Genomic DNA, 14,569 nt, shown 5'->3' with positions numbered 1-14,569 from the left:
GCGGACACACACACACAAATATATACAATTTCAGAATCAAACAAGTATGAGAGCACTCTCATAATAACGTAACACAATCAGAGACTGGATATACCCCCCCCCCCCCCCCCCCGGTCGCTGAAAATGGGGAATTGAATTATGGGTCAAAAGTTGTATTTACAAGTATTAAAAGTAAGCAGAGGACACCAAACCAACTGAGACCCGTCTGTCCGCCGCATCTACACACTGTACAACACGCACCTACACACTGTAGGCCTACCACATACCTACACACTGTACCACACACACCTACACACTGTACCACACACACCTAACTAAAGCTTAATCAGGCTATACAGCCGTTGTGTATTTTATTATGTGAAGCACTAAATGGTCTTAGAAAAATATCGACTCTTTGTTTGTAGATATCTACTAAACTACAGCATACAAATACAGAGAGTATGTAGGCCTGTTATACTGAGTGATATATATTTTACACACTGCTCTGCGTTCTGCACGGACCTCACAGCTGTTCTCTCTGGAAACATCGTGACGCGATGAAAGCAATTTCTAAAATAATATCCAGGGGATGCATGCAGAGCTGTCATTGGCTGAGATAAGTCCGGCCATGCGTCACGCCTCCATCATTCCCGGAAATGCATCCGCGGAGGAGCCGTGGAGGAACCATCAGTGTATCCTCGGTTAGAGCTCCTCCAGAGAGCCTCCTCGACGCTCGATGCTCGGTCCTCGATCATGGATGTATAATAAGAACTGGATACAGCGTGGGAGGCGGGGCCTCATTCATTCCTATGAGAGTTGCTCATGAGCGCATGATGATAAAATGGCCCAACTTTTGAGCGAGTGAAACGTCACAGATTACCCGGCATGCCTGAGAAGTACCCGTATGTGCGTTCATAGCGCATGCGCAACTTTAACCAACATGCTCGTTCACATCAAGCACGTCAATTTGCGTACACGTAACAGCACCGTGCGTTCATGACAGCATGGTAATGGCTTGTTATTATGCAGTTAGCAGCTAGCGGCTAGCTAGTAATTATGCTAATGTACACATCAATCGTTATGTACTTCTATTATGCTGTAACAGGATCTAGTGATATCCAACAGAGCTTCATTTAGCATGAAAGAATTATTGCATATATATATATACACACACAGTGCAATAAACTTGTTAGTGCAATAAGAAGCTACAGGAACGTTAATCTACGTCGGTAATATTATCTTTATTTAATACAACATTTACGGTACAAGATTTACATCATACAGCCCATGTAGTATAATATTTTACAAATGATGAATTACAGCAAAAATTTGCAATATATCCATTATTACAGCTCCGTGGGCTGGCAGTAAGGCGATATGGGTCCGTTGTTATTGTGCATCCATGGGTAAAGAGAAACTCATGTAGTGCTGAACACGTAACATGAACGTGCCGGGCGGCACGGTCCCGTGGGTTAGATGCGCGTTCATAATGCCGAGGGAAATAACTCTCAGAATAACGTTATTAGCACATTTTTACAACTTGAGGAACGAATGTTTTTAATAAGGGCTATACAAGTGTTCATACTGGGTAGTTTATTTAGTTTTTTAAAAATTATCCAACGAGTTACAGATCATTCTTTCCCCATGTAAGTCAATGGGAAAAAGTGTTTCCGGGCCTGGCAACCAAACGGATGTGCAGTACCGCCGTTTGGCCAGCACGAATATTTCCATCAGGGTCCGGCGCACTTCCTGGGGGCTTGTCCTCGATGTGCATTTAGAGAAATGAGATGTCCTTCAAAATGGCGCGCTGAAATTCATTTCCGGGTCACTACTGGAGGACCGAGGAGTCGAGGAGGGGAAATTTGAGTATTGAGAAACCTCTCACGTCTGCGTTCTTTCGCACCTGCATGTCAGTGCCATATAGATAGAAGAGTTACGACAACGGAAGTCCATCAGTCGATATGGCGCTGCTGCTTGTAATCTGAGAAGGTCGCGCCTCTCTGACTGGCTCCTGACCGGAAAATCTTCAGTGTTGATTGACACTTCAGTAATAGCCTATCAGATCGTGTGGTGACTGCAGCCAGAGAAACGGCCGCATCAGAGCCAAAATTGGCAATTTGATTAAAAAAAGGCCGATACAGATTATCGGTCAAATGCGGAATATCGGTCGACCCTTAATATACAGTCTATGCTACTAGAGAGAGCGAGAGCGCTTTGAAACAGAATACAATACAATTCAGACAACCAAAAATACACAAAGCAAATCATTACATATCGTTCTAGTTTTCAAACGTAGTAATGTAGACCATGATGACCGCAAGGTTGGTGTTGCGTTTTGTATATTTGCTTTTAAGAAAATGAGACTTGTAGACAGATAGATTAGCGGGGTAAGGGTTTGAATAGCTGTTTAAAATATCAAGTAAAATAACTTCTATTCTATAGTCTTATTTTTATAATTATGTTTTAATTTCCGTGAGATATAGCCTACTGTATTTCACAATGTCCAGGTAGATTTCTTATGGGATATGAAGACAATAAGGTTAGGTTTCTATTTAACATGTGTTATTTGGTGTTTTGTCCTCGGGCTTAGATCCTATATAGGATCTATTAATATTTGTGTGCATTTTCAAAATGTACTGTCAGCAACATCATCTTAGATTAATATTTAAATAAACAATTCTGTAAAATCCCCTTGAACAATGCATCATACATTTCTTTAAACTCCCTGTTGTAACTCACTGTATAAATATGTATTGGTCAATGTGAGGTCAACTAACAGTGTTACAGCACCTCTTAGTGGCCTTATTAAACATGACATCGTTTTATTTTAAAAATATTTTTATTATTTTTGTAAGTTTTCTCGTTACATATAAATGAACCAAAACATCTAAAAAGTAGATTTGAAACTAGGTGCAACATATGAGGAGTTTAATCCCAAACAATTCACACAGTAAGGAAATGATAAATTACAACTTGGCATTCCAGAAAAGCACAACTACTCCTGAAGTTATTTCAGGACCCAAATAGAAATGGAACCATTGCTGAATATCTTCTGCTTTTGAATTGTCGACTGTGGAGCTGCGTTTGATTCCACAATGGATATCTGTTGTTTGGAACTAAACATTTCATATACTTAAATTACCTAAAAACAGGAAATAACACATTACAGAAACAACAATAAAGGAACCACAACCTTTAAACACTTGAAGCTGTGTGGCTGGTTATGACAAATAAAGGTTAGCAATGTTTCAGGAGTATACATTACAGAAACCTCAGAGTGAACAGGGTGACAACTAAAGCTGAGAACTACGAGACCCTCCAATCTCCACTTTTAACAATCGTCATCCAAGTCGTATATAAAAAAAGAACTGTACAGAAGACTATTTGCTGTCTGAAAAGGTCATGAAGACATTTTAGAGGGTCTCTGGCATTGCAAATAACAGATTACCAAAACTCGGCTCAAGACTTTTTTTGCCAGAACATTTTCTTAAGGACCTCTTTCGACAAAATGATTCAGTGTTAAACAACTACAGTTTTGTCAGTTGTCAGATAGAGTGTGGTTGTTACACGAGAGGCACAGCAATGCAGGGAATGGGACAAAACAGTGGCCCCTGCATGCTTTTTTTTGTATCAAATGTGTAGTTTTAACTACACACTGGGGTATTCCGAATGTTATCAAAACATGTCCAACATATCAAAACATGTCCAATCCTATTGCAGTCTTGGTGGATGGTCAGAGAAGCATAACACTTGCTGCATTGTTTGTCTTTAACAGAAAGCCAAAAAGAGGCTGGTGTATAGAGCAAGATATTTCTGTTGTGGAAGGCTTCAAGCTTCACAGTGCACTGTAGAGGCGAAGGAGGCTGAAGAGTTGAGGGCTTTTAACCATGGGTGGTGTCATCCTCCACAAAGTCTTTGGCCTGCTCCGCTGTGATCACATCGATGTGACTCACCTAAACACACACACACACACACACACACACACACACACACACACACACACACACACACACACACACACACACACACACACACACACACACACACACACACACACACACACACACACACACACACACACACACACACACACACACACACACACACACACACACACACACACACACACACACACACACACACACACACACACACACACACACACACACACACACACACACACACACACACTTTGTTTAGGCACGAAACATACTACCAGTAGAAATACAATGCTTTTAAAATCGTTCTGTGTCGAATCAATAGATTATATTTCGTGACTATAACACGAAATGCCGTGTGAATTACAAGTGAGTGCTTCATCCTCTGAACACCGCAGAATGGCGACTGTAACACGCATAACATAGGTACGCTCCTCTGAAATGATTGTCCCCTGCAATTATTATTATTATCCCTCATGGAGTTCGCTATTCAGCTCGCTAACGTTAGCTTCAACAAACGTAACATGCAACGTTAGCCTAATCTAAAATGCTCTACTACGGCGTACCTTTCATGTGGCTCATCAGCGCAGACTCTCCCATCGTTATTTTTTGCAAACTTTGCAGGAGGCTACTCGTGGGCTTGACCCTCGTCTTAGCCATGGCTTGTATTTGTCTTCTGCTAGCCAACGCTCGTTGAAACTGCAACCTCCTGGCACACAGTCATCTATCACTCTCATCAGAATGCCCAGGTCACACGTAACACAAACACTTGCAGGTCACGCGCATAGCGCGGGAAGGCCGGAGCGGAGCTGTATTATGTAAATCGAAGCAATTAAGCGTGCTCCGACTTCTTTATTTTCTTTTAATCTAAAAAGCGAAGTAAAGCATTTACATTTTCAAGCACTTTATCCCAAATTCAAGCACCATTCCCAAAATGCAAGCACTTTCCCAACCTTGAAAACACCACGTCAAATTTCAAGCACTTTCAAGGATTTCAAGCACCCGTACGAACCCTGCATGTTATAACCTCTTCAGATAAGATAACAACAACCGGATTTCTTTCTTGTGGACAGTGTTGGGAAAGTTCACTTTCTACATGAACTAGTTCAGTTCACAGTTCACACATTTTAAAATGAACTAGTTCAGTTCATAGTTCATAATTCAAAATGTTGAACTAAAGTTCATGGTTTCAAAAATGAACTAATTTATATTTCAGTTATTTTTTCAATACGTTGCTGCGAGCTATTATTTGTCTCCTGTACGATGTTAATGGGCCATTTCAATGTTTACAATATCCTCAGAGGGCCGTACAAGTTATTGACCTCTGCTTAAAAAAACTAAAATCACACCCCATTCATTTCATTCTGTGCAAAGAAAAAGCAACCTCTTAATCCAGATATCTCACCATGACTCGCGTATGCATGCACGTGCAGGGTGTGGCGTGACCACCAAAACAGAAAGATATGGACACAAGATGTGTGCATGATTTAAGTGTGGGGGGGGGGGGGGGGGGGGGGGGGGGTGGGGGGGGGGGGGACCTAACCTCCTCTAGGGGGGGCCGGGGGGCATGCTCCCCTGGCAAGATTTGTTGCACTTTGAGAGCAACATTAGGAGATCTATGGACACATCTCTCAACACCCAAACACAACTGTAAGCAGATTTTCTTTTAATTTATGGATATTTGACAAATCACTCCCCTTTCAAACTGTATTCTTCTTTATTAATAACTGTCTTATAGTATGTTATACCTGTTTACTTTATTCTCTTGTTTTTTTGATAACTATAATGATCATATAAAGATGTGCCTTTACCTCACTGGTTGTAGAAAAAGCTTCTTATATTCGTTAGCATAGCTAGCTAACCAGATGCTAATGATAACAACACAGTTATTGACTGTCTGATCAGTCTGACAGATGAGCAGATCGCCACTGGGCTTTCAACTAAAGACACAGCCACGCAGAAACTGCGGCATGTGTATGGACTTATCGGTACTGCAATTTCTGAAGTGCTGGAGTGGCGTTCTGGTGCTCTCCGTCAGAACTGCACCCCTGTCAGTCGAGACATATACCACGTGATGACACGTTAGGCTCGTGTTGTGTTCAAGGACCCTGACCTTGGCCAGGAAAAACAGGCACTCGCTTGTTTAATTTTTTTGCGGTCTAGATTTCTTTCATTTTTTTATTTTTTGCGTGTGTTTATAAATTACCTCGAGGGCCGTACCAAATTGTCTCGCGGGCCGTATACGGACGGAGGCCGGAGGTTCCCCACCACTGCCGTAGAGTCTCACTCTGAGCGAGTGCTGCTGCAGCTGCTCTCGGCTCCGTCCATACTAATTCATTCATTCAATGCTCGCCGGTTCCGCGGTTCCACATTGTTTGTTGTGAGGAGTCTGATATATTTAGTATATTTATATTGTAGTGCGACAGCCAGGGGTGACAGGCGCGTACGCGTCACAGGCAGCTTGCTGTTGCCAGATTGGGTGGTTTTCCGCATTATTTTGAAGCCTGTTTACGGTGTGTTTTAACTGGGTTTTCGGCTGAAAGGCATATGAAATCTGGCACACTTTTGAACGCCGTTATAATACAGTGCTGAGAATGAACGCACTTTTGAACGCCGTTATACAGCGCTGAGAATGAACGCGTTCTCAATTACGTTCATCTAGCGGAAATACAGTACGTTCAGTTCACGTTCGCCCAAAATATGAACGCGTTCATGAACGATCGTTCATGAACGATCGTTCATTGAACGCGTTCAGGTACATCACTGCTTGTGGACTCACCTTGTTTCTGAATTTGACTCCGTAGAACTTGTCAGCGGACTCGAGCAGCTCAGGCCTGAAGGTGGTGGTGATGAACTGGGCGTGGCCGGCCAGCTCCACGATCATGTCTGAAACAGACGGGCAATCACAAAGAGAAAAGAGGGATGAAGACTCTTATATTTGCTAAGGCTTTCACACAAAGAATGGGAAACAATGATAATCTGTTGTGATCATCAGTGAAAAAACAATCTTTTAAATTAAGAATATGTATCCTTCCTATACAACATCACCAAATCTGAACCCATGCATTTCGAATTGACATGGGTCGGACACTATGACAACAAGCCACTGAAGTTACTGTTAGGTGTGAATGTGATACAGTGGACAGAAATGCATAGGGATTCATTTATCCTACAAAGTCAAAACCAGCGCAAAGGTCAAATTTGCCGGGGACTAAGGTAGCACACTGGTAAAATATCTTTGGTATAGCAATAAGGAGCATATCAAAAACTGAACAAAAGATATTTTCAAAAGGCAAGTTACAGCTTTAAAAACATAAAAAAACACATACAAAAAATACAGTACGGGAGTGATTATTGCCTCATCTGTTTGAGACCATGACATATGGGACAGCATGTTCAATGCATTTCCAGTCACACCACCTACAACAGTGCAACACAGATACACATCTCGCCCTCTCTGTTGCTTACGCAGCTGAGGCGGAACAATTTGTTCTCAAAACAAAAGATTTATAGAGGAGGCAAACAAGGCTTTAAGCTCCAGTGTTTCAGCTGGTTTTTCCCTCTTCAGCACATGTTTACAACGCCGTCAGAGGTTTGACGGGATTAACTACATGTAAGAGATTTACTTAATTCCCTCTCTCCATATTTGTATACTTCCGCGTTACCTGAGACAGCCTTCCTGTGCTGGGCGTCGAGGGCCTGGTCGATCTCATCGAACAGGTAGAAGGGAGCGGGGTCGCACTTCTGGATGGCAAAGATCAGGGCCAGAGCCACCAGAGACTTCTGACCTCCAGACAGCTGCTGCATCTCTCTCATCTCCCCCTGCTTCCCTGTGAACGACACCTGCAACGGGCGGGGGAGGTATGTTTTAGACCAGAATAGGAAAAAGCAGAGACTTGATCATTTCACTTAATCGTCTCCTTATTACTAAATTCTCTGATAAGACACACGATCTGACAGATGGTAGGAACGCTAATATGGGGTTATGGGAGATTTTAAAATGATGCGGATGGATTTAGAGTGAAAAGAATTGGCTATTAATCATTACATGACTGATTTCAGGTTGGTCCCTGGTAGAAATGCACATTCCTTTTTCCCCAGACAAAAAGTCAAGAAACCCCTCATACACTACGTGTACAGTGAGATCCTTGTACTGCTGGCCCTAACTCAGTTTGAATGTGGGTCCTTACAAATATAAGTAACTCAAGAAATGCTCATCTTTCTGCATCTTCTTAACAATTTACAATACGTTACCACTGGCTTTAAGTAACAAAACACTCCATATAGTGAGTTTTAAAAAATTGTTATCGTCATAAAGGCCTTTGACATTCATCACTTTTCATAAAATAAGGGGAACAAAATTCAGACAAAGTGTATAACATATAACAGAAAGAGCCCGTTACCCTGATGCCCACTCCGGTGAACTGGTCCACTGAAGGAACGCTGCTATGGGAGCCCGAGCCCTTCTCACTGTCTCCCCCGCCCTCACCCTCGTCCTGAGACTGGCTGCCTTCTGCGTCGCCCTTCTTCATCACCAGCGTGGCTTTGCCTCCGGGCACCAGCTTCAGGAAAACCTCACTGAAGTTCTTCGACACCTGAGGGAGAGAAGGCGTGGCAAAAAGAGGAACAAAGTGAGTATTAGTCATCTACTGGACTGAGACAATAACAAATGATTTCTAAAAGTAAAAATAGGAGAATACATTTCGAGGGAACTAATGTATTGGATTGAATATTTGTTCTGCAGTCAGATGATATTGCATTTTAACAGCTTTACGGTTAGAATTTGACTGTTTTATTTTCATGCTATTACTGTATGTCAGTTTTTTTATTTATCTAAATCCATCTCCGAAAGGCGTATGGCCTATACAACAATATATTATTGATAGTCTTTAATACTATGCAGATCTAAAAAGTCTAAAAATAACAGTTGTAGTTGTGCCTGTATTACTGTTATACAATAAATACCTGCATCCCTGAAGCAGAACAAAACTGAGCCACTCGTATTTTTTCATTAGTCTGATATCGCAAAACGTAACGTTAACGGCCCGTCCACACAGCGGCGTGCGTTGAAGCTTCCAACGCTTCTGCCCATTCACTTGGGATGGGGTGACGTCACTTTTAGCCGAACTGCATTTTGGGAAGCGACGTGGAGCGTTGCTGGCTTCAAAAGTTGAGCAATGTTCAACTTTTGACGCCTCGACGGAGGCGTCAGCCAATGAAATCCCGTTTATGCAAATCTGCCAGTACAAGCGCTAGCCAATCAAACCGCATGTATGCTGAGGCAGGTCATTTCCTCATATTCCAAAAAATTGAGGGAAAATTCATTATAGCGGTCTCTGTTCATCTACCGGGAAACAAACCGGAGGAGCGAGGCATGGAGGGAGGTGGCAGAGACAGTGGGTGAAACTGGTAGGTTTTCGCCTGTTTGGGGATTTTATATCCAGTTTACTTCGTTTCCAGTTTACTTCGTTTTAACATTGCTATTGCTTTGTATGTCGGGGGCGGGAGATTCATGTGAAAAAATCCCCAAGCTTCAGACACGCCCACCGCCAAGCGTCAACGCACGCCGCTGTGTGGACGGGCCGTAAGGGCCACATTTTATAAATACACTGACATTGACTTGGATATATTATGTCATTGGGCCAATGTCAGCTACAACCAAGGGTGTTAGAAAACATGCATGTATTTAAACTAGGGCTGTCAAGTTAACGCGTTAATAACGCAAAAAAAAATTAACGCCACTAATTATTTTAACGCGATTAACGCATGTGTATTTTTTTTCCTCGGCCGCCCCGTAGTTTCAGAGCGCATCGAGTTTAAAATACCATCTACAAGCTGATGCTGACAGCCCCGCTCCTGCCGCCTGCTTGTGGCAGACCACACTTCCACGCTCACCGACTGGCCATCGGGAGGACCGGGAGGGTGTGTGTATGTTTGTGTGTGTGGCCCGAGCGAACGAGAGAGAGACCTTACGTGTATTGTTGTTGTTAGCATCTGGTGCTAGCTAGCTGCGCTAACGGATATAAGGAGCTGTTTAAATGAAAACAGAGGAGCGACATTTCGCCGACAACTGCGCCGAGCACTTGACTCTATGCAGGAAGCCAGACATTGTACGAAAAGTCAGCACACTCAGCTCGGATAGTGCGCAACATGATTGCAGCGTCCAGGCAGCTCCCGTTCGAGCATATATGCCTTGAGTTGCACATAGCTCCAACGAGCCAACACACACACACACACACACACACACACACACACACACACACACACACACACACACACACACACACACACACACACACACACACACACACACACACACACACACACACACACACACACACACACACACACACACACACACACACCACACACACACACAACACACACACACACACACACACACACACACACACACACACACACACACCCACACACACACACACACACACACACACACACCACACACACAACACACACACACACACACACACACACACACACACACACACACACACACACACACACACACACACACACACACACACACAGTATTATTGTATGAGAGAGGTTCCAGGTTGAATTGAGGCGAATATTTGTAATGTTCAGAGGTTGTTGTGTTTAATATTCATGAGAATATTTGTCATTGTTCAAATGATAATAAACATTAGCATAAAGCATATTTGTCCACTCATATGTTGATAAGAGTATTAAAAACTTGAAAAATATTCCTCTAAGGAACATTTAGAACAGATAAAAAATGTGCGATTAAATATTTTAATCGACTGACAGCCCTAATTTAAACATATTCAAAAGGGCACTCAGGCTACCATGGTTCTGCCAACCAGGCTCATATTTTATTGCCAAGCATTGAGCACATGTGATGTCAGTGGACTCTGAACAGACACGCACCTGTTTGAAGGTGAGCTGGATGGCCTCGTACTTGCGCAGCTCCAGGACGTTCATGAGCTCCATGATGGATTTGTGACCGCGGTCCAACTCCTCCTGGCGCTTGATGAGCTTTTCCTTCTGCTCAGAGAAGTTCACAAACTGATCCAGAGCTTTCTTGTTGACGTGGCTGTACTTCTTCAGCTCTGTGTTGCACTGCTCCAGTTTACGGAACAACTGTTTGGGAGGAAAGAAAGAAAAGATTAATCAATAACTTATGGGTGAATCAGACTCGGTTGTACTTTTTGGGGGAAATGAACTTGTGTCCAGAGCCTTGCATATTTTTTAAATGTTTCATTTTTTTCTGTTGAGTAAATTCTATACAGTGAGACACTTGTTTCAGAAAATGTTATGCATGTTTAAAGATTCTGAAAACACAATTAATTTTATATTATTATTTTGACTGTCTTTATATTTGCACTGCCACAAAATCTTGTGGTGATTTAATTCATTTGAGATTTTTCCAGCCCAAAACATCCAAACAATTCTTCTATCAAACCTGTGTATCATCAGCTGAGAAACTCTTTACAAAGCTAAAGAATGTGCCGTATATAAATATCTTAGAGCCTCCATTGAAAACCACTTGTTGACTTTAACAGGGACATCAATTCGGATCCATGTTTCAAAGTATGCTGCCAGATTATTTTCATATCTCAAGATGACATGACCTGATTAAGAGCCAGCTTAGCCTCGATCCGAAGTGACACGCACTCTACAAACTCTCCAACTATAAATTCATCCGTCTGAACCACTAATGGCCGAGGGAACACGAGCAAGTGGCATTATTACTTGGCCCCCTCGCCCACTTGTGCAATCAAAGGCACCATCTTTCCTTGGAGCTGAGTCCTGTGAAGAGCGATTAATTATACGGAGTGTTCATGAGAAAGTGTGAGGCTATTTCCAGCATTGTCAAGGAGGGGAGATCTCACACACACACACACACACACACACACACACACACACACACACACACACACACACCACACACACACACACACACACACACACCACACACACACACACACACACCACACACACACACACACACACACACACCTCCTCAGCTCAGTCTCCCAGAGGCAGCTGGCTGAAAATAAATCAGAGACAGAGCACTAACTAGTGTCTGAGTCACTGCTGAGCAGGAGGGGAGAGAGTGTGTGTGTGTGTGTGTGTGTGTGTGTGTGTGTGTGTGTGTGTGTGTGTGTGTGTGTGTGTGTGTGTGTGTGTGTGTGTGTGTGTGTGTGTGTGTGTGTGTGTGTGTGGTGTGTGTGTGTGTGTTTTCTTACATGTTAAAATTGTTTTGTTTTGAACATAATGGAAGATTGTGACATCTTCAGAACAGATGTGTATTTTGTAAATTGTGTAACTTTCTTAAATTTGTTTATCTTTAATATGTGTTGTATGCATGCTTCTTAGTTAACGTTAAGCTGTCTTTGTCTCTTTCCTGCTGTAACAAATGTGTATTCTGATTTTGATTGGGCTGGGGGGTTGGACATCCTTAAGGGTTAACCTACCGATTCAGACAGGCTTCTAATTGAGAACGGTGTATAGACAAAATACCGTTTTATTTTTTTAATTCAAGTTGTTAATTGTTTTCTACTTTTTGTTACTGTAGTAAAACAGCAAGAAACATGGATAATTAAGATTATTTTTCTTATACACTTAAACTAAATTGTATTACATTGGTCCATAATGATCAAATCCGTTTTTGCTTCTTTTTTTTAATGTTTTCATAGTCGGCACCTGTTGGTTTTTATTTTTGGTTTGTCAGTCATCTGTCCATTTGAACGTCACTAACCGGTGCTTTACAGACAACATTTTCTGATTTGTTTCCCTTTTGAGATATCCACCTGATTTGTCACCATCTGTAGATTAGCTGTGGGATGTCTTGTTGCAGAGAAAGAGGACTGAGTATGTCATGGCTTACATTGAAAGCACATTACAAAAAGGTTGTATTCAAGGTCAGAATAAACGGAACAAAGTCAATCCTAATGAAATGTTAATTTGAGCACCTGACTTTTGTTGTAAGACAGGCCTGCAAAAGAAATTGCACCCATCTTGAAAGGTCAGTTTAAAGAAAATATTTGCCGTAATATATAAATCCACCTTAAACTAAAACACTGCAGCAGCGCAGTTCTGAGTGATGTTGTCTGGTTGATAAATACAACTTAAAAGCCACTGTGTGTGTGCGTGCGTGCGTGCACCTGTTTGATTGAGAGGGTCTGGTACTTCTCGAAGGCCTCCTGAGGCAGAGAGCCGAGCTCTCGGATCTTCTTCATGCACTCCTCTTTCTTCTTGAGCAGCATGCCCTGCCTGTTGGTCATCTTCTCCAGCTCCTTGGTGTCGCTGTTGATGGCGTCATTCTGATCCTTCTCGATGTTCTTCCAGCGCTCCATGCTCTTTATGTGGTCCTTGATCTCGACCTCGATCTTGTCGACCAGAAGATCAAGATCTGGGGAAGAGACATTTGATGAGGCAGTGCAACAGGAGTGATCATCAGTGCAGAAACAGAAGCTAGCGCAGCCACAGTTTTTTCTTAAAAAGTCCACTGAATGGAACTTTAACAAAACAGACTGTAAAGGAACGAAAAAGCCGGAGTTCCATTTTTAATTCAGCAGCCAAGAACTCAATTCAAATGTATATTGTTAATCAAAAACCTACTAATGTGGATGCTAACTTTCTTAAAAGAGACAAAAGAAAAGCAAACACGGAATCATAAATGGAAAATGTAACAAAGGCTTGAAAATAAAGCCTACTTAATAAGAGGTCGTGCTGTGAATATGTATTTAATTGGTTATTAACAGTAATGAAACATGATTTCATGCAAATTAATTCTAGTCAGGATCACTGCCTTCCATCAACCTCATCTGAGTCACAGCACCAGCAGAGCATTTATTCCATCAGCCAAGCTGTCTCTGAAGCAGCTTTTTATCCACATTAGTCCATCACATCACAGCAAACCTCACCATCTGCTGGTGGTGCCATCCTATTGAAGACAGCGTCGAGTTTTTACATCTAAATTCCCCAATGACAGCTTATTTTGGGCTCAATAGAGCACCTTGGTTTCGTTTATGAAAATACACTCTTCCATATGGCTATCAAGTAATGACGAGTACTCCTTTAACAGCGCTACTTCAATCAATTACTCAATCCACAAATCATGATATCTCTCTCGCTCTTATACATTTGAATGATTCAGGCATTAGTGTGAATGACACACAATTTGTGTTTTGTTTGAGGGTACTGAGGTGAAAGTGTTTTTAATGGTTCACCTTTTTGTTTAAAGCTTGTTTCTTTAAGTTTCAGGCTACACTCCCCCCCCCAGTGTTGTATCTTTAGTGCGATGCTCACCTTCTGATCGTGACAGAGTCTCTTTGACACGTTTGTTGATGCCGTCCAGCTCAGACGTGGTGGCTGTGAGCACGGTGCCTCCCTCAGTCTCTCGCAGCTCGTTCAGCTCCTGTTCCAATGCACAACAAAAAGAGGGTCATTCAAATTCCAACACCTCTCTTCTGACCTGTGTGAAGTAAAGACTTCAATCCAGGACTCTGTATTTACATCCCCTGCAAGTACATTCATTGAATCGGCAAACAGCTGCAAACAAAAACCTTGAACTGGGTGGGTATGCATGCAAGAATGTATATATATTGTGTATACAACATATATATATGTGTTGATGTATATATTATTTTCTGTTATAACTAGGG

At 42.2% G+C, this 14,569-nt stretch overlaps 1 protein-coding gene across 1 annotated transcript in view; it reads right to left on the bottom strand.

Moving 5' to 3' along the window:
* Nucleotides 1-2,799: 2,799 nt before the first annotated feature.
* The window catches only part of smc3 (structural maintenance of chromosomes 3), a 47,046-nt gene continuing 35,276 nt past the window's right edge, over nucleotides 2,800-14,569 (bottom strand). The window contains 7 exon segments of the mRNA XM_034111270.2: nucleotides 2,800-3,932; nucleotides 6,697-6,803; nucleotides 7,583-7,760; nucleotides 8,321-8,512; nucleotides 10,827-11,039; nucleotides 13,067-13,314; nucleotides 14,214-14,322. Coding sequence (XP_033967161.1) covers nucleotides 3,861-3,932; nucleotides 6,697-6,803; nucleotides 7,583-7,760; nucleotides 8,321-8,512; nucleotides 10,827-11,039; nucleotides 13,067-13,314; nucleotides 14,214-14,322 — 1,119 coding nt within the window. The 3' untranslated portion in view covers nucleotides 2,800-3,860.

The sequence above is a fragment of the Pseudochaenichthys georgianus genome, chromosome 1, assembly GCF_902827115.2.
Source record: "Pseudochaenichthys georgianus chromosome 1, fPseGeo1.2, whole genome shotgun sequence".
In the NCBI taxonomy this organism is placed as follows: Eukaryota; Metazoa; Chordata; class Actinopteri; order Perciformes; family Channichthyidae; genus Pseudochaenichthys; species Pseudochaenichthys georgianus.
The sequence above is the reverse complement of the archived record's forward strand: the minus strand, read 5'-3'. Positions and strand labels throughout refer to the sequence as shown.